Source organism: Blastomyces gilchristii (assembly GCF_000003855.2).
Source record: "Blastomyces gilchristii SLH14081 genomic scaffold supercont1.36, whole genome shotgun sequence".
NCBI classification, from domain to species: Eukaryota; Fungi; Ascomycota; class Eurotiomycetes; order Onygenales; family Ajellomycetaceae; genus Blastomyces; species Blastomyces gilchristii.
Window position 1 is genome coordinate 204,162 of NW_003101647.1, and position 19,342 is coordinate 223,503.

General features: G+C 46.6%; 8 protein-coding genes across 9 annotated transcripts; 4 read left to right on the forward strand and 4 right to left on the reverse strand.

Moving 5' to 3' along the window:
- Window positions 1–1,278: 1,278 nt before the first annotated feature.
- BDBG_09152 (cytochrome c oxidase assembly protein COX16, mitochondrial) lies at window positions 1,279–4,118 on the reverse strand. The gene is made up of 2 exons (XM_002620420.2): window positions 3,689–4,118; window positions 1,279–3,545 (listed from the first exon to the last, which is right to left on the reverse strand). Exons 1-2 carry the CDS (start codon window positions 4,010–4,012, stop codon window positions 3,465–3,467), a joined length of 405 nt encoding a protein of 134 aa, XP_002620466.1. The 5' UTR covers window positions 4,013–4,118; the 3' UTR covers window positions 1,279–3,464.
- A 134-nt stretch (window positions 4,119–4,252) lies between these two features.
- Window positions 4,253–8,453, forward strand: BDBG_09153 (nuclear pore protein). The gene is made up of 5 exons (XM_031723889.1): window positions 4,253–4,984; window positions 5,071–5,740; window positions 5,834–6,815; window positions 6,893–7,650; window positions 7,743–8,453. Exons 1-5 carry the CDS (start codon window positions 4,458–4,460, stop codon window positions 8,064–8,066), a joined length of 3,261 nt encoding a protein of 1,086 aa, XP_031581255.1. The 5' UTR covers window positions 4,253–4,457; the 3' UTR covers window positions 8,067–8,453.
- Window positions 8,454–8,647: 194 nt separating this feature from the next.
- On the forward strand, window positions 8,648–13,105 carry BDBG_09154. Of its 2 annotated transcripts, none has more exons than XM_031723890.1 (2): window positions 8,648–11,584; window positions 11,715–13,047. In XM_031723890.1, the coding sequence occupies exon 1, from the start codon at window positions 8,911–8,913 to the stop codon at window positions 10,909–10,911; it is 2,001 nt and encodes a 666-aa protein (XP_031581256.1). In that variant the 5' UTR covers window positions 8,648–8,910; the 3' UTR covers window positions 10,912–11,584; window positions 11,715–13,047. The 2 variants fall into 2 exon arrangements, with proteins under 2 accessions (XP_031581256.1, XP_002620468.1); XM_002620422.2 differs by having other exon boundaries at window positions 8,660–11,584; window positions 11,718–13,105.
- On the reverse strand, window positions 10,691–12,968 carry BDBG_09155 (uncharacterized protein). The gene is made up of 5 exons (XM_002620423.2): window positions 12,443–12,968; window positions 12,067–12,197; window positions 11,863–11,949; window positions 11,342–11,674; window positions 10,691–11,230 (listed from the first exon to the last, which is right to left on the reverse strand). Exons 1-5 carry the CDS (start codon window positions 12,613–12,615, stop codon window positions 11,061–11,063), a joined length of 894 nt encoding a protein of 297 aa, XP_002620469.1. The 5' UTR covers window positions 12,616–12,968; the 3' UTR covers window positions 10,691–11,060.
- Window positions 13,106–16,915, forward strand: BDBG_09156 (ran exchange factor Prp20/Pim1). The gene is made up of 2 exons (XM_002620424.2): window positions 13,106–14,178; window positions 14,275–16,915. Exons 1-2 carry the CDS (start codon window positions 13,384–13,386, stop codon window positions 15,109–15,111), a joined length of 1,632 nt encoding a protein of 543 aa, XP_002620470.1. The 5' UTR covers window positions 13,106–13,383; the 3' UTR covers window positions 15,112–16,915.
- Window positions 15,159–17,021, reverse strand: BDBG_09157 (replication fork protection complex subunit Csm3/Swi3). Its single transcript, XM_002620425.2, has 3 exons — window positions 16,604–17,021; window positions 16,464–16,542; window positions 15,159–16,365 (listed from the first exon to the last, which is right to left on the reverse strand). Exons 1-3 carry the CDS (start codon window positions 16,855–16,857, stop codon window positions 15,661–15,663), a joined length of 1,038 nt encoding a protein of 345 aa, XP_002620471.1. The 5' UTR covers window positions 16,858–17,021; the 3' UTR covers window positions 15,159–15,660.
- BDBG_09158 (NADH dehydrogenase) lies at window positions 16,925–19,317 on the forward strand. Its single transcript, XM_002620426.2, has 5 exons — window positions 16,925–17,264; window positions 17,337–17,353; window positions 17,416–17,621; window positions 17,706–17,908; window positions 17,982–19,317. The coding sequence occupies exons 1-5, from the start codon at window positions 17,205–17,207 to the stop codon at window positions 18,063–18,065; spliced, it is 570 nt and encodes a 189-aa protein (XP_002620472.1). The 5' UTR covers window positions 16,925–17,204; the 3' UTR covers window positions 18,066–19,317.
- Window positions 17,030–19,326, reverse strand: BDBG_09159 (tRNA-specific adenosine-34 deaminase subunit Tad2p/ADAT2). Its single transcript, XM_031723891.1, has 5 exons — window positions 19,117–19,326; window positions 18,950–19,054; window positions 18,647–18,855; window positions 18,478–18,575; window positions 17,030–18,389 (listed from the first exon to the last, which is right to left on the reverse strand). Exons 1-5 carry the CDS (start codon window positions 19,195–19,197, stop codon window positions 18,289–18,291), a joined length of 594 nt encoding a protein of 197 aa, XP_031581257.1. The 5' UTR covers window positions 19,198–19,326; the 3' UTR covers window positions 17,030–18,288.
- Window positions 19,327–19,342: the final 16 nt, after the last annotated feature.

Sequence of the window (19,342 nt, forward strand, 5' to 3'; positions counted from 1 at the left end):
GTTATTAACTGAACTATTAAATATTACATTCTATGATAATTGCTATGCTATCCTTCTTCTTCTTGTTATCCTCGTCATCATTCATCCGTCTTGCAGGCTCTATTTTATCTACGGTTTAACTATCGAATTTCTTCTATTCGTTTTACCCCGTTTAAATCTTACATAACAGAGTAAGCACTTAAAGAACCCAGGCCCATGGCTCTCGAACCCTGACTGTTTGCTAAGAAAAAAGGAAGGAAAAAAGAACAACACCCAGGTTTCGTTCTAGAGTAAGTTCACTATTATTAAAGCGTATGATCAAATATAAGAGAAGATCCATTTTAATTATTATTATTGTATAGAGAGTATAAACATATCTCTACTCTGTTTTCTTTCTCCCAATTAATTAATTAATCCCTCGGCTTTTTTTTTCCCTTTTTTTTTTTTTTTTTTCTCCCACGGCCAATGAATGAATGAGGTGGGAGTTAATTAAAAAACGAGGGTTCAGTCCCCCACAGCTCCCCTCCCCTCCCCTCCCCATACTGAACTGAACTGAACTGAACTGGACTGGGAGACACCAGACAGCAGCCCGTACCTACGTACGTAGCATTATTGTTATTATTATTATTAGTTAGTGATTTCTTTTCAGGAGAGGAGGAGGGGAAAAAGGCGTTACAACGTTTAAATATTAAATAATGATGATGGAAAGTCGGTGTGAACGCGTGGCTAATAAGTTAACTAACTATAATAGTTAATAATAATGAATAATAAAGATTTAAACTACGGCCCGTTAGTTTACTACTACCTAGTTACTACGCATAGTTAACTAGTTACTACGGAGTACTGTTGGCAACAAAAAAGCATAATTCCGACTTCTTCCCCCGAACTCGATGGAAACCTCCAGCTTCCAAGCAAGCAAGCAAGTAAGTTAACTAGCAAGTAGCACAAAGTTTGTTCGGTTTTGGTCGGGGGTTCGAGGGTAAATGAAAATGAAAATGAAAATGGAAATTGTCAATGTGTTGAATGTTGAATAATAAAGAACATTTAATAAAATAATAATAATAATGGAAATAATATGGGGACGCGCTGTATGTATGGTATGGTATGGTATGGTGTGGTATGGGGGAGGAGAGAGGAGAGAGGGGAGAGGCGGGAGGCGGGGCCTAGGCTCTGCGTTTTTCTGGTTCTTTTTGTTCAACTGTCCTGTCCTGTTGGAACTTGAATTCTTTTTCGTGCGTTGTACGTACGTACCATGGGTCCATCCATGGGTCTTCAGAGATAAATATGGGGTAAATTGGAAGGAATGGAAACGGCGCCGAGAGGAGAGGAAGCAGAGGAACGGGGGAGCGGGCAGGGAAAAGTCAATCATAGGTAATACCGTGCGCGATGGGTTGCATTCGGAATGTTATTGTTTATTATTATTGTTAACCAACCCTTGGGGTTGGTTGTTCTTGGGTTTCTTTGGGTGTTTGCAGTTAGACTGTTTTTTGTTTGTTCCTTTTCAATCGATGTGCAGAGAGGGATTCATTTTTGAGTTCAACCAAGCTATGTTATATATATATATATATATGTATGTATGTATGTATGTATGTACAGTAACTGCTGCAAAGATGCAAGATTCGAACAAAAACTATATATTATGATTTATTATGTATGTTAAATATTCATGAGCCTCATCCCGCTTCATCGAACCCTCAACCACCCTCGCCGCCGACATCAACAGCAACCACATGGACTTCAACTCTCTTATTAAAAGATTATGATCATTGAACTTGTCTAGGCCCTTTCTTTCTTTCCCCAGAACCAGGGTTTTTCTACGTGCGGTAACTAGTAGTAGGTACATGTACATTACGTGTTCTATCTAACTACGGTCCCGGCCCAACCTTGGCCCCTCCCTTCCTTACTTATATATATATAATATATTCATCGAATCGGAAAGCCAATGGTTTCGCGAAGAAAAAAGGAGAAATAAATAAATAAATTATACCCTGAATACATAATCCTCCAAGCCTATGGAAATGGAACAAAATGTGGATAAGTCATGTGTAGATGTGTATATGCATATGAGGATCATGCAATGCACAAACAAACACAAATGAACGACGATGATGCATGAACCGCCCAAAAGGGAAAAATCCAAAAAAAAAAAAAAAAAAAAAAAAAAAAAAAAAAAAAAAGAAGAAGAAAATGTCACCAGATGGATATGTTACCCCGTACATCGCGGTTGAAGGAACTGTGCCTCAATCCCACCCCCTGTTTCTTTCGCTTCCTGCCTGCGCGCCTAGGTGTGTATACTCAACCAGGTCGAGGTGGAGGTGGAAGGGGGGGGGGCCATGACTGCCATCATATACTACTAACTTATCCTTCTCCCCTTACCCCTCCTCCTCCACTCCTTCGATCTCTACCAGACACAGAAGATAAAATACCTCCATCCCATCATCTTCATGTGACCACACCAAAAAAAAATTCTCCAGAGAATCATTGTGTTTTCCCCCGCTGTTACTGTCGAACTCTCTCTCTTATCGTCCTCCTACCCGCTAGCGTGTATCGTCGTGTCATCATTGTACGGAGTAGTAGGGGGTTGTGGGTTGTGGAATTATCTGCATCGCAGCTCTCGCCCACATCACATCACGGTTAAACCATGCAAATCACAATGCACAATGATGTACAGAGTACATTTAATTACATGCACATGCGCATGCACATGTACGGAGTACATCATTCATTATTATTGCCAAACCCACGAAAACTGCCTCTCTCTCTCTCTCTCTGCGAAACTCGTTCAGCGACATTCACGAATCCCTGCCACCCGTTCAATCAACCCTGTTTAGGTTTTGTTAAAATAAAAAAATAATAATAAAAAAAGGAAGGGTGAAAGAGAGGCAAGGTAATCCATGCATCTGAACGAGCTACCCCACATTACCCATTGCGACTTTTTCCTCGGAAGGAGGGGCAAGGGGTTGTTGCACTCTGGCATGAGCGGCTGTTAATGGCTGAAAAGGTTGGGTTAAGTCTTTTCTTTGATTTCCGTCACTTTCCTTCTCTCTCTCCTTTTTATTTTTATTTTTATTTATTTTTTTGTCCAATTCCTCTATGCTCCTTGGCTGCGATGCAAGTGGTTGCGATAAAGTTCCGGATCTTCCACTCGCGCATGTGCACCTGCTAGCGAATATAGCTTCACCGGATTTCTCAGCTCTCGTTGGTTGGTTGACACAGGATCGGGAAGACTGCTGTAGTGAGAGAAGGGGATAGTTCTTTGGTTTGCGGCAAAATATCGTTGGTGAAAATATGTTAATTATATATAAAAAAAAGACATGGTCCAAAATAGAAGTGCCGTGCGCCTGTTCTGCGTTCGTTGGCGGATGTGTTGGCGGATGTATTTTGAGTGGAGTGGGGGAGGGTGAGGAGCCCTCCGGTACCCTAGGATGTGTGGATGTAGGGATGTAGGGATTGTATTGATTGCGCTTGCTGGAGCTTTTGCTCGCTTATAATCTACCATCCGGTTCGCCTTTGAATCGCTGTACGCGCTTTTGTTCCCAGTTATCAAGATCCTTGGCCATGAGTTTCTAAATGGTGAGGAAGTTCGTTTGTGGTCAGTAACAGGTAACAGGTCGATCAAAGTTGGAATCTTCGTAAATAGGTAGAAAGGGAAGAAGGGTAGCAAAGAGATATATATATATATATTAAGGAATTAAATGAGTGAACGAACATAATATTCCTCCTTCTCACTCCCCAGCACTCTCCGTCGTGGATTCCGTTTGACCTGTGCATCATCGCCATCCGGTCCCTTCAGGCCCAGCCCCATCGCCTCTTCCTGACTCACTTGCTGGACTTTCCGATCGAAGCGCTCGTATCTCAATGCCGTCGCGGGAGTGAGGATGAAGGACCCGGCTAGCATGACGCCAATAAAAGGCAGACCGAAGAGTAGGAATGGGTGTTTTTTGAGATGTGCACGATATTTGGCACCCAACCGTTCGCCGAGGGTGGAGGCGGAGTTCACTGTTGGTCGGAAGCGTTTGGCTTGGAATGACATCGTGAGCAATTGGTTGAAAAGCGGGAGGGATATGGGACAAAGGATGAGGGTCCGGGATCAGAGATTGCTGTGATGTGTTAGTATTTAGTATAATATGTTGTGGTTGGACAAATTCCTCCATCAACCTCCGGCAAAATATTAGCCGGCCAGGAAACGTCCGGCGAAATGTTATTCCGGAGTAAACATCCAAAAACGGTTTGGAGCTTCCTTAGAACTTTTTATTGTTGAATGACGACGGAGTAGAAGAAGAAGAAAACGAGGACGAAGAGCGTCTGTCTGGATAACAAGTGCCCGTGCTTCCAGATTGGCCGAGCTTTCCTGTTTCCCTCGCACGTTCACTCCCTATACATTCCTTTCTGTCGTCGCCGAAACATAGACAATCCAACAACATACATACCAGCATCAAACATTCGAGGAAGCGCCATCTACTAGCGAGGGACCTATCATGTTCCAAAATACTGCTCAGCAAAGCTCCCTCTTTGGAGGTGCAGCGGCTGATCAATCAGCAAAACGAAGTCTATTCGATCTTGGAGGTTCACAAGCCCAAACGCAGCAGCAGCAGCAACCACAAAAATCTACTCCATTCGGGACCTTCTCATCGACCCTATCCAACACGCCGACTCTGATCGGCCAGCCAGCAAGTGCTCCCTCCTTCGGCCAAAGCACCACACAAGGCAATCTGGGCTCTTCGCTTTTTGCGAATCAGCCAGGTGCGCAAGCCCAGGCGCAAGCGCAGCCACAGGCACAGCCAGCGATACAGTCCATTTCCGCTTCTCAGTCTACACAACCCGCGTACTTTAGTAGCTTGTTGGAGCGTGGTAAGAAACGCCCACATCCATCTATCGGAGATGTTGCTTCCGCCGACCTTCCTAATCTCCAGCTTGGTTTGGATGATATTCGGAGAGCTGCGCGGGGTTTGGGGGCGGCCGGTGAGCGCGGAGGACAGGGGCCTAAACGTGCTGATAATAAAGCGTAAAACTCCGCGTTTGCTCATCCATTTTTATATAGTTTACTTTATGACAATGCAATTTTTGCTAATGCCTAGTTGTCGTCCCCAGACATTACTCTCTGGCTGCCTCCGGTATCTCCCCGGGCCAAGTTTTGCAGGATCTAAAAATGTTGGGTAACCAAACCACGGCGAGCAGCCCGTTCAAGCATACCGATAAGTTCGATCCCGACAATCAAAAGTTCCTACGACAAGTTCAGCAGCGTGGGAGGGAGGCGATAGTTGCTGAAAGTCTTGCTCGTGTCCGTAAGGACTTTGACGCGTTTCTCGAGGAGAAAGTGAACGTCAATTGGGACGAGCAGCGTCAAAAAATCTATGAACACTTTGGTTTGACGCCCAGAGATGATTCTGCGCGGGGGAAATCTGATTCTTCCCGCGGCGCCTTCGGGAAATCAGCAACGCTGGGACGGTCCGCTGGAGGACCAGGAGTGCCGCGGAGTGGAGAAGCGAGTGGCAGGCGCAGCGTATTTGGTCGATCAGCGTTGGGGAAATCTGTCATTGGGTCTCCTTCAATTAGTGGGCGTGCTCCCCAGTCTCTTTCTGATTCTGTTATGCGGAGCGAAGGGGCTGCCGGTATGGCGTCCGCTGATTCTCGTTTCCTGAGGGAAAAAATTCGGCACTTTGCGACGAACGTTCAGGCACTCAATGAAGCAAGACTTCAAGAAAGGGTGTTCCCAATTCTACACCAATTTGCAGACACTGAGCGGGTCGCTGGAGGGGATGTACGTGAATTATTTACGGTCTCCCTTTTCAAAAAAAAAAAAAAAAAAAATCTATATTATTTTTGCTAACGGGCTTTTCTTTTTTTTTTTTAGGTTCCACGGCAATTAATTGAAGCTTATCATGCGTTGATCAGCATGGTAAATGAAAGTCCAAACTCCACTAGCCTTTCAGAGCCCGGTGTACTCAAGGAACGCCAATTTGCGGACGACTACCTAGATGATACTTTCCACTCCGTTGGAGCGACGAGGATGAGAAAGAGAATTATTGAAGGGTCCAGAAAGTTTTTGGAACAGTTGTTTTACAAAGAAGTCGAAACTATTATTGCAAAGAACCCCCGCGAAGCCCAGCTTGGTGGAGTCCCTTCTATAACCAACAAGATTCGCGCCTACATTCGCCTTCGTGCCGCACGTAAGGACCTTGCCCCTGATGGCATGGAACTCCAAATGGTAGGCCAGGATTACTGCTGGATCCTCATCTTTTATCTCCTCAGATGTGGCTTTGTTAAGGAAGCAGCGGAATATGTGAGCCAGGATCCGGGATTCCGGTCCCTTGATCACAAGTTTGTTACCTACATGACAACCTATGCCCAGAGCAGAAGACTTCCTAGAGACCTTCAGCAGAAAATCAATGGAGAGTATCAGCAGCGCTTACGCAATGCCCCGGAGAATACCGTCGACCCATATCGCATGGCATGTTATAAAATCATTGGTCGCTGTGACCTGAGCCAACGTCGGTTTGACAGTATCGGCCAGGGTGTAGAGGATTGGATGTGGCTACAGTTCGTTTTCGCCAGGGAAGATAGCCGAACCGAAGAAGTGGCTGGAGAACTCTTTGGACTGGAGGAAATTCAGAGCGATATCACGGAAATTGGGCAGCGGGTGTTTGGAAAGGGTCAGGATGGTCCGGGCGGCTATGGGACTTTCTTCCTCCTCCAGATCCTCGGAGGCATGTTCGAACAGGCCATAGCGTGTCTTGCGGATCACGCGCCGATCAGTGCTGTGCATTTCGCAATTGCTCTGGATTTCTATGGACTACTCCGCGTTTCCGACTTTTACACGTCAGGCGACGAACTTTGTAAGCATTGCCATAACCAGTGTGGGGCCTCCTAGACTGTTAACCTTAAATTTTGCTAACGAAAACCTGTGCAACAGTGACCTTTAGCACGAAGCAAGCTCCTCAGATCAACTTCGCATCACTCATTACGCAGTACACTCGCGAATTCCGCACCGGATATGTTGAAGCTGCAGTCGATTATTTCACCCTTATATGCCTGAATGCAGATCTTCCGGGAGAGCTTGGCAAATCACAAGCCTCAGTCTGCCATGAAGCACTGAGGGAATTCATTTTGGAGACTCGAGACTTCGCCATTCTGCTAGGAGATATTCGCAGCGACGGCAACCGAATCAAGGGCGTAATCGAACGGCGGCTCAAGCTCATCAAACTTATCGACCAGGAGGAATTCTTAAAGACCATCACTGTTCAAGCAGCAGCGGTGGCTGATGATAAGGGACTCATTGCAGATGCCGTTCTATTATACCACCTGGCGGAAGAATACGACAATGTTATCTCTATCATCAACCGCGCCCTTGCGGATGCCGTCGCGGTGGATTTGGGTGACTCAGCAAAGAAGCTGCAGCCCTTAAAACCACGAACCACACCGGACAGCCAGGGACAGCCACAGCAGCAGCCCCAACAAGCAGGTGCCCCCACTGAACAAGGAAGCAGCCTTAGTCTCACGGCGGTTGACGATCCGGTTGTCCTCGCTAAGAACATGATTGGCCTCTATAATACCAACGCGCTTTACTATCAGAAAATACATCAGATCAACCGGGATGCATGTGGTTTGTTGCTGCGCACGATGGAAGCAAAGGCGAACGTTGAAGCTGGGAAATGGGCTCAGGCACTAGATGTAAGCTTTTTTGCATATTGTTTTTCTTCCTTAGCGTGCTTGAATATCTCGCAGTCTCTAGAAAAGAGTGGACTGACATTTAACCTCAACAGGATATAAACAATCTCCAAATACTGCCATTGCGAGCTCAGGGCTCGGTCCCATACATTCGTAGTGCCGCACAGGCATTCCCATCCCTTCCCCCGGTCATCTCTAGAAATGCCGGCCAGCTAATTATGTGGAGTATGATGTGCATCGGTCGCGAACGAGAAAGACTTCAACAAGGAGCCTATGCGAATGACATGAGACAGAGCTTGGCGGATGAGCTTCTCGTGATGGCGAAAGACTTAATGGTTTTCGCAGGTATGATCAAGTACAAGTTGCCGCCGCGGGTCTATGAGATGCTAGCTAAAGCGGGTGGAGAGATTGGGTTGTAATGATGTTCTGAGTATTTGTTTGACGTGCTGGGTAGAAAGCGCTTCTTATATCCTCTTCTTTTAAATGCAGCTTTTTATTTTGACATTATTTTTGTTCGATATATTATCTGTTTATGTTTGTTTCGTACCCAGGAAAGGTGATTGGCCCTGCCTGGCCTTGGAGATGGATATACCTATACCCATTTAAACATACTAGGAAGAAATAGAACAATGATGTCGTATTCCTATTTCTCACATTTTGAAGCAATTGATTTTAATGTGCAGAATATTTAATCTAGCCCAAGCTTTGTCCTGCGGCAGATCGAACTCTGGGGATATGAACAGTCTTCGGAGGTGAATAAAAAGCAATACACTATAGCCTGGTAATTTTACATCCACCCAGTCGAGAGACTGTTCAATATATATATATATACCCAGCGCTATTATTATTATTATTTATTCCGTGTTCTTCAGTCACTCTTGGCGTTGGCGCGGGTTATCCCCACTTGCTCGCGCCTTTCGTCGCCGTCCCAAGCTCAATTGAACCTCAAATATTCCTGACAAATAAATATCTGTCTATAATTGACCTCTAACTATTCATTTTTTTTTTTTTTTTTTTTTTTTTTTTTTTTTTTTTGGCTTTTTCAGGTTGTGATACTTCTCTTCGTCGTTCTTTCACCCCTGCATCACCGCTTCTAAGCTCCCACCATTTCAAAACCGCTGGAACTATTTAAGCCTCCAAGCTTTCGTTCAGGCCAATAAACTACCACCACGACTTTTTCTCCCAGAAGGGCTAGAAACCCTCAGTGCCATTATATCTACTCCGTACTCGTGCTTGAACCTTTTAGTAACCAACGGGGTAGCCATGGACGAAGGGGGCGCTAGTACAGCACCTGGCTCCCCTCAGTCGCGGTCCTCGAGCCTTCCAGAGCAGCAGAATGACACCTCGATTCAGTCGAACGCCGAGACGGAAAACTCAGCCGAAACAGCTGAGATGGATGGAGATGTGGACATGGACGATGCCGAGGACGACGATTCCAGACTCCAGAGCGATATAAAAGCGCAGGTTGAGGCTGAACCAGACCCCCAGCCTTCGCAATCCGTTGAGCCTTCGTCACTTCCGCAGCCGACAAGTAATACCGACTCAGCAACGTCCCCCGAACATCCCTCTGAGCAAGTTATACCTCCCGCGCCTGCGGGCCCAGCTTATTACAGCCTCTTCAGCAACCCGCCCAACCTCGGGTGGATCAGGCAGGTTCTCTTTGAGCTTAAGGATGCCGTGGAAATGAGCGTGGAGGAGTTCCACACGTACTGGCCGTTTATAGATAACGTTTGGGTGAAGCAGAGGTCAAACTCAACCAAGGACGGTCTTACGACTACCGATTACTACATGTGCCGACTACGGAGGGCGACTTGCAGACCGAACCCGTCAAGACCGCTGCCTGAGGGAAAGAGGGCGAGGAAGAAGATGGTCAGGCAAGGGAATCAGTGCAACGTACAAATTAAGGTGGTGAAGTTTGACGGCGCTTATTCTGCTGTTACGATAACAAGGACGCCGGGTAGCAGTCGGACGCATTCGCATGATCTGGATCACATTGATAAGGTGAAGAGGAATTCGGGCCTGATAGAGTTTTGCAGGAAGGAAGCTGAGAAGGGCTACTTGCCATCGTCTATATTTGCAAAGTTACGCGAGGAGCCGGATAAACTGATGGCTGCCGGTGGGAAATTCTTCAGCGTCACCGATGCCCGCAACGTCTCTGCTAAGTGGCGCGCTTTACATCCCGATGTCAAATTGAGGGAACATGAAGGTTATCATTATCAGCAGGGCTATGGTATCATGCGCATTCAAGGCCCCGTACTGGAGCATCGTAATGGAATGATGCAACACGAGCCGCAAAACTCTCGTTACGAAATTCCTCCCGATGCGCTAAGGTTTCCTAGTTATTCTTTGGAATTTCTCCAGCCATATCTCCCCAGTTACGAGGAGGGTCGACAGTTCCCCTTCGTCACCCTAACGTATGCATCTTCCATGGATGCTAAGGTGTCTCTTTTCCCCGGCATACAAACAGCCTTGTCTGGGCCTGAAACGAAGGTCATGACTCACTATCTGCGCTCGCGACATGATGCTATCTTAATTGGGGTTGGAACTGCCATAGCAGACAACCCTGGCCTAAATTGCCGGCTGGCGGGCGCAGGCGGCTTTGGGGGATTAGGCAAAATGTGGCAACCTAGACCAATTATCGTGGACCCAACTGGAAGATGGCCAGCGGACCCGGAATGCAGGCTTTTAAAAACTGCCAAGGCGGGGAAGGGCAAGGCGCCGTGGGTCATCGTCTCTCCTGGAGCAAACATCCAGCCGGCAAAAGTCCTGACACTCAAGAATCACGGAGGCGACTACCTACGCATTGTGGAATATAATCAAAGCTGGCGACTTAGATGGGAAGCTATTCTAAGGGCCCTGGGAACCGAGGGAGTCACCAGTGTCATGATTGAAGGTGGCGCAACTGTGATTAGTGAACTACTGAATCCTGAATACGTTGACTTTGTCGATTCGCTTATAATTACGCTTGCTCCTACGTTTTTAGGCCGGGGTGGTGTTGGGGTCAGTCCAGACGCGAAAAAAGATAATACGGGCAAACCGATCAGTGCTCTTAATCCGTATGATATTAAATGGCAGCCACTAGGTCAGGATGTTGTTATGTGCGGCAAGATACGCGCTCCTCCCCCGCGTATTGTTTCCGGCATCGAAGCTGTTGCTCAGGGAAATGCCCAAGAACATGCGCAAAATAACTCGCAGGAAGGTAGTCAAGCAAGAAACAAAGAAAGCGCACAGGGAACTGCTGGGAATTCTCAAGAAAATTCGTGATTCACTTCCGGATGTTAATAGGATTTTTTAAAATATTGCCAGGGTGTTTGGTGGGCTATATATATACATATATGCATGAAATGTCTCCGTCAGACATGACTGGTTTATTTCAACACACAGTATACTATTGGGTATGGGTAGATTTCCACTTACCTTGCAACTCCACCTGGAACGTTGCACATTTCACTCGAGACGAGAAACGACCATCTATTCTGCCTCTCGCACTCCTCAGCCAGCTTATCAAGGTCGAATAACTCTCCGATAGGACATCCCCAGCCTGCGAGGAGCACCCCATGCATGCTCCAGTCTTTCGGTGGAGCTGATGGGACCGAAAGATTTCATTGGATTAGTGCCAATTGGCTGCAACATGAGCACATTTCCACAATAGAGATCTGCGATCTGAGAGGAGAAAGGGGTGGAGGGGGCTCACGATATGCTTCAAAAGCTAGATGATCGCCTGCTACTGCGGAGAAGTTCTCCCATATCCATTCAAGCACCTCCTCGCTGCGTTCTACCCCTATTAAATTGGACGGGTTTTGTTTGGCCAGCTTTTCCAGTTCATCCATTGATAGCTGGTTAAATGCCTTCATATATCCTAGCGTCATAAACCGATAAAGCATAGGAGGGAAATGGAGAGAAGAGGAAAGCATTGTCCTACCAACTCGGATGATAAGTATGTCTCCAAAATTTATCTCTGTCCCCTGCGACTCTGCCACACCCTGGAGATATTTCAGCGGAATTGAAGTTCTCTTAAATATCTCGGCTGGGATATTGTTTGCTAATGCTCACTTGTGGAAATCCAGCAGGACTCCACGGCCTACGATTCCTCTCTCTGCCTAGGCTGTCACGGCCCAAGGAAGAAAAAAATAGAAATAAGACCGTCAGATTATGCGTAACTCGCAAAGATTTTTCTCGTCGCATCATATGTATGCTGAATTCCGTTGACGGTACTGTCCTTCGATCTGTGAATGTCTTCCATTGTCACGCCGTTATAGAACCTCTTTTCTTTCTGGTAGCCGAAATGACGGAGTCCATCCCCTACACGAGAAGAAGAATTAGACGGGCCTCGATTAGCTATATTCCTCTTTATCCGAGCTGCAGCCACACACTGGACAGCTCTGGGAAGAAAGGGGGAAAACTTTCACCGGCTACTACTTTGCGTGTTAAACGTCCAGAAATCATCATTCACTGTCCGAGGCGATTTGTCGATGATCTGCTTGTGGAACACCTGCCGGCTGAAGAAGTGAACTTTGCTTTGGGCGTCCAGCGGCCAGTTTAGCGACACTCTTTGAAATTATAATTAGCTCTCTGTCTTTCAACGTGGGCGAAGAATCGGGGGGGGTAGCCTTGTGTGGGTGGACCAATACGATGAAAGAATGTATTTATTCTTTGTACGTATTGATTTTATCCTTCAGGTATGCGGACCAAATCACGGACAAGCAAGCAAAGCAGATAGCGAACTCGACAGCGGCAAAGATATACATGTACACTACTCCGTACACTACAGGGAAATCATAATAAGCTTCCTCACCTCACACCCGTCTTTATCTCCTTCACAGCCTCCACCACAATGGTGTCGGTCTGGCGATTGAGGCATCCCAGCTGGTCATCCTTCCCATACAAGCCCCATGCGGAAAATGGAGGATCTCCTTTGTTCAAAGGCACGTCGGTGAATTTGGGGAGGTTGGCTGGGCGTCCTGTCATTGTGTATATATATATTTCTGAATGGAATGAACTTCACTATGTATTGGGCGGTGTTGTATACATGTACTCCGTACAGTGGTGACTCCTGTGACTTTGTATATTTTTCACGTATATTCATTCACCCCCGCATATGAGAAATGGAGTATGGAGTTTCATGCAGGGAATAGCTAGAAATTCCACGAACTGCTCGGGTATCGCGGTTCGTTGCCGAACTCAGGGCTGGCGGCTTATCTTTGGGAATAAACCACCGCGGTATTTCTATGATTACTAGCTAGCATCCATGGACCTGTCTATATTATAATAAGCCCTAATATTCATTCATGGTGCAGGGTAGCTAGATACCGGAGGCGGGGAATGGATGTATGGAGTGAAGTAGTTATATTTATTTGACAGCATATAACCCCCCAATGTGGCAGTGTAATTCACCATCCCATTATCAATATGGTTAATATCTTGCATCTTTAAATTGATTCTTTGAATTGCAAGATCTTCACTCTTTTCATTATCTTTCCTGAATCTTCTTTGGTTTGTGTTAGTGTTGGCAAGTAGTGATGACATAATCCTCCTTTGAACCACAAAAAATAAAAATAAATAATGTATCGCCAACCACAAAAGAAACGAAAGATCTAACACATCTTAAAACATCTCCAATCTCCCCAACTCCTACATATTTCCCCTCGAGGGACCTCGATTAACTCACGATAACCTCCCTCACCACTATTCTCTCATTTATTCTCTCACTCATTTCGCATTGATAACCCTCGTGTTATGGCTCCCAGAAAAGCCGCATCCAGCACGACAGCTGCTGCAAAGCCCAGGGAAACAAGAAAAACGGCTCAAGAACCCGGGAGGAAATCATCTACCAAGGCTGTACCTAAAGCTAAACCTGGTCCCAAGCCTGGCTCTAAAAAGACAAAGTCCCTTGAGAAAACCGAAGATGTCAAGGTGAACGGCGTCTCACCTTCTGCTAGTAGCGAAGTTGACGAAGTCGACGCGCCCAAGAAGCGCAAAGCGGCCGCCGATGAGGTCGCGACGCGCGAACCTAAGAAGGCCCGAGTCGTCAAGGCGCCTGTCGTCAAGCCCAAGGTCGTCATCAACCAGGCTCCTACACAGCGATTGAACGTGTATGTTTGCGGCGAAGGGAGTTCCGGAGAACTTGGCCTTGGTGCTGGCAAGAATGTTGTTGACGTGAAGCGCCCACGCCTCAACCCGCATCTGCCTGCAGACACGGTTGGTGTCGTCCAGATTGCGACTGGCGGAATGCATTGCGTTGCTCTCACCCATGATAATAAGATCTTGACCTGGGGCGTCAATGACCAGGGCGCGTTGGGTCGCGACACAACTTGGGATGGGGGCTACAAAGACATCAAAGAAGGTGATGGGAGCGACTCAGACTCGGATTCCGATAGTGATAGTGGTCTGAACCCGCGGGAAGCAACTCCTGGAGCCGTTCCGTCTGAATCATTTCCCGAAGATACTGTTTTTGTCCAAGTTGCTGCCAGCGACAGTGCAAGTTTCGCGCTTACTGATGTTGGATCTGTCTATGGCTGGGGTACATTTAGAGTAAGTCGCAAATTTTTCCATCTCATGTGCATTATTTTTGCTGTGTTGATTTTTCTTCTCTGGAAACCAATCGATTAACGAACGTTCTTGCATCAGAGCAACGACGGCATCTTGGGCTTTGACGGAAAATCCACAGTCCAAAGAACACCCGTCCTCCTACCCACCCTCAAGAAAATCAAATACATTACCTGCGGTTCCAACCACGTGCTCGCTCTCAACGATAAAGGCTCCGTCTTCGCCTGGGGTTCCGGCCAACAGAACCAGCTAGGCCGCCGCATCATCGAGCGCACCAAAATCAACGGCTTACAACCCCGGGAATTCGGCCTTCCCAAAAACATGGTCGGCCTGGGCTGCGGCGCCGACCACTCCTTCGCCATCCACAAGTCCGGCAAGGTCTACGCGTGGGGCCTCAACAGCTTCGGCGAGACGGGCATCCGCGAGGGCGCAGGTGACAGGGAAGCGGCCATTCTCCGCCCAGCCGTTGTCGAGTCCCTGACAGACAAAGACATCATCCAAATTTGCGGTGGCTCGCACCATTCCCTCGCCCTTACCGCCAAGGGTGAATGTCTTGCCTTTGGCCGTCTTGATGGCTTCCAGACCGGCATCAAAATCGACTCTTTGCCTGATTCATCCGTCATTCGCGATGATAGGAACAAACCGCGTATCCTCGCCAACCCCACCCCTATTCCCGATATTGACGCCTGTCATATCGGTAGTGGAAGCGAGCATTCCATCGCTATCGGTAAGGATGGACGCGCGTGGTCGTGGGGCTTCTCTGCCAACTATCAAACTGGGCAGGGGACTGATGAGGATATCGAAGTCGCGTCCGTTGTGGAGAACACTGCTGTGCGCGGGAAACGCTTGAATTGGGCAGATGCTGGTGGGCAATTTTCCATTTTCACCGAGATTGCTCTTGACACGGCAAATTCTTGAATTAATTTGGCAGATGGCTTGTAGAGTTTCCTTTTCCGATTTCACCGATTTATTTAGTATCTCCCGTCTTGGTTTTATTTTGTTTTGAAAATTGTTTCTGGCATTTTTTTCCCAATTTTTTCTGGTTTTGTTCTATTTCATGTTTTTTTTTTTGCTATTTGCATGGGATAAGCATGGATTTGATTAAGCTTGTTGTTTCCATTGGCTTTTTGTTGCATGCATTTTATCTTCCCACTCGATGCATTCTTCACCTATTTTTGTTGAAGTTCATAGAAATATTTCGGAAGTCTCCTTTAACATTTAGTTTACCCAAAGCTTTCTTTTTCCCGTTCAAGTCCAGCGATCCATTATGTTTTTCTACTACTATTCTCTTCATTCAAACACTGTTTTAACATTGTTTTTATCAGAATTTCAAGAATTGTCTTCTTTCACTTTCGAACAAAAGGGTTGGAATGCAAATGGGCAACACCAAAAAAACAAAAAACTCATCAAATTCCCATTATCACTTATCATCAAATTGTTCAGTTCTTTAAACTAAAATTACGGGTGTCAAATATCATAATCATCCATTGCATCCAAATCGTCAAAAGCGCTTACTGGGGGTAGTCCTGAACCCGAACCCTTCGCCATGGCGGTAGTCGTTGTACTGGGTTTTGATTCCAGTCCTGATGGCATCCCAGCACCCTCATGCTCAGCCAAGAGAGCCTCCAACTCATCGTCTTCGGGTGAGTTTTCGACATGCCCCGCTAGCTTATTAATATCCACATGAGCATTATCGTTGTGATCGCCCCGGACGAAAAGGTCGTCATCGCTATCTGCGTTGTAGTGTTCCGCCGCCTTTCCCTTTCCGCCTTCCCCACCGCCGAAAATGGACGGTATATGATTTTCTGTGGAACTATCAACGGTACTATTGTTTCTCTGGACTGGTGATGTTCTCGGGTCGCGCCGGGCGGTGTTTGTGGTGGTAGCCGGAAATAATTCATTGTCATTTTCGGTTTGCGGATGTCCATCGCTGCTGGCCGCCGCAGCATTCGAAGCTGGCAGCTGGGTTGTGTCGTTATTTGTTTCCTCATCTCTGTCAGCGGCATATAGTCTTGGTTTGCCTTCGTCAATCCACTCCTTTCGCATGATTTGGATCCGTTTCGAGTGGCCTAGCTTTTCGATCATAGCGAGACCGTCTGCGAATTTCGCGCGGGGGTAGAGGTCATCCAGCCAGAGCTGGTAAAAGTTGAGCAGGCGCATGGCGTCAGAGTACTAGGGAAAATAATATACGCATTAGATATCAGTATCAGCAGAGCGCATACCAAGCAATTTCAAAGGGTGAATTGAATGGCTGTATTATTATTTATTACCTCATGGCCTTTCCCCCTGAACTTGAGCTTGGTTTTTGCATTCTTGCGTAGCTTTGGTATTCCGGCTGGCGATAGTAGTCTGAAGATCATGTTTAGCAAAGCGACCCAGAAGCTCCCGCATGCATGCTTTTTTTTTTTACCGTGCCTCGTCCAGTTTCGCAACCGGTCGTCTCTTGGGCGCAACTTTGATCTCCTCATCTAGACCTAGGCTAGCACCGTTGGAGTCTGCTGGTTCGTCATTCCTTCTTGATGCTGGGTTTGACGAGTCGTTATGTTGGTTCAAGTCGGTCTGTTCCAGGATTTCATCCAGCCCGACATCGTAATCGAAAAGGTCGTCGACTGTACCTGGTGTATGGTGTCCGCTAGTGTCGGCACTCCGTCCTCGAGCTTCCATGGCTGCTTTATTGCTTTATATTTATTTTCATGAAAAATAGGGCAATGGTAAAAATTCGTTACATATATGTTTCGACTTCGCGATGGTAGTTAAAAAGATTCACACTGGCGGTTCGTCAATTGGTCGCCAGAAACGCGGTGTCTTTGGATGACGCGACTTGGACGCGACTTGGCACACATAAAAACACGTGATTAAAATTGCGTATCATGTGATTTGAGCGTTCCACGTGATATCGCTCACCACGCCTGCAATTGTTCCGGTGCGGAACAGTTGATTGAAGAGCATCGAACGTTTAGCTATCCAGTATATACACCAGGGCTGTGTCTCCAGTCAGATCAATCTTCATCATGGCTACCGATCATGGTAGGCCGATTGTCCCGCCAAGGGTTCTCAAAACTGACTATCCCGTATGTGTTTCTTTTTTCATGTTTCCCCTCCGCCTCTATCTGCAATTTGCTAACCCGGCTCTGGCTCCTTAGGTTATTGATACGGATCCGTACGCTCGCTCCAACCCCAATACCGATTCTCGATAAGCAGTACTTCTAACATTGATCGCAGTCATGTAAAACGAGTCTTCGGATATGCCCGGCCATCCGATTATGTCATTGGTGCTGGCGTCGGGTCAATGTCCCCAGCTCTATTTTGGCTGATGGAACGAATGCACCCGGCCAATGCCAGCCCAGGAACCTTTGGCAAAGCTATGCGATTGGCAACGGCAATTGGCTTCTTCGGTGGCTTGTTCACTGTATACAACACATCATGCAGTATGTTTGCCTTTCTTTTCAATGGTATCTTAGCAGCTTCGGGCATCTCCAAGTTAACCGCTCCTCTGTTCTGCCACATCACAGAACGCTTCTACGGCTTTACGGAAAATTCGCGAGAGGTCGAGATGGATATGCGTGAGATGGTTGACAAGGTTAAGAAAGGAGAGCCGTTGTACGGAGTCTCGTCGCTCTCACCTTATATGCAAGGAGTCGCAGCTCGGAATTCGCGATATTCCTCTCTATTCATCCATGTCCTTCCTTGGTTCAATTTTGTGAATCATGATCAGGTATCTATTCCCCGGCTCCTACGGAATTTTGTGTAGTTTAATTTGGACACCGGCTAACTGTTCGGATTAACAGCATGGCGTGGATACTGCGAAGTACTATCAACAAGCTGAGCGAGAACTAGAAGCAGAACGCCAAAAGACGGCATCCACATCGTAATGTTCTGTCTCAAACGATAACTTGTCCAACAGCTCTCAGTCAAATTAATTTCCTGTTGTTCCTGCGTCTTTCAATTTTCTTCCCTCTTGTGATTGAAAAAAAAAAAAAAAAAACTATTGTATATATTACAGCGGATTAGGGTTCCATAAATTTCATATTCGTTTTCAGGAAACGCAAAAAGAATGGCGCAAGATGGTGCTCACAAGCTGCATTATGGAAGGTCTTATGGCCGGGGCAACATCCCCGCGAATTCCATCCCCGCTCCCACATCACCAAAATCATCATCCTTCAGTTCCCGATCCTTTTTTGGTTTTGGGTTAGGCGCTAGGGTGAAAGATTAGTTCTGAAGGGGAATAAAAGGAAAAACTAGGCCAATTTCTCATTATGTCATTGAATATTGATTACCACCTACCTCTTTCATTTTCTTGGATATAAAATCGGCGTAACAACATGATTGCTTCTTTCCTGAAAAGCCCTCCTGTAAGCCCATACGGCGGATCAATCCCCGGGCTACCAGAAATGATACCGGGTAGTTTCAGTAACGATTTCCTGTTAGCTGGAGAAAGTGGATATGGACTCACTCAGAGTGCAACTTGAGGACCCCTCCAGTCCCTCCAAACCGTTCATTCGCGCACCCGAAATAGACATGCCGGATCTGGTATTGTCTTAACGCGGATGCACACATTATACATGGCTCAACAGTGACGTAGAGGTCGGTTTCACGAAATATACTTCGTGGATGACTTCTCAACACTTCTTCAATGGCTAGGAATTCTGCATGTCTCGTACCCTTTTGTCGAATCCAGTTAGTATATGTATTATATATATTCATATACTTCCGACAAACTAATTTTAAACTTGAAAAGCTATGCTTGGGAGCTTACGTTCATAGATTTATTCGTGTCGTTCATACCAGACCCGATAACTTCGTCATTATGGACCAGCACGCAACCTACTGGGGTTTCACCGCTGGCGAGAGCTTCTTCACCCTTTTCATTCATGTGGGATTAGCAAAGATTGAATCAGAAGAACAAGCACACTGAGAACACACCATGTCAAGGGCTTTTTTCATAAAAAAAGCATGTTTTTGGGCATCATTGGCAAACCGTATGCCAGGGCTGTTCTGTTCCATCTAGCCAGAAGAGCTCCAGCTTTGCTGGTTGCTCTTGCACTGTAGCTCTCCTGTATATCAATCCAGCTGTTTGGTTTCAACTGAGATGCTGAGACGAGATGCACAGACAGATCGGATGTAATTTAGATACGGTTAAATAACTAAC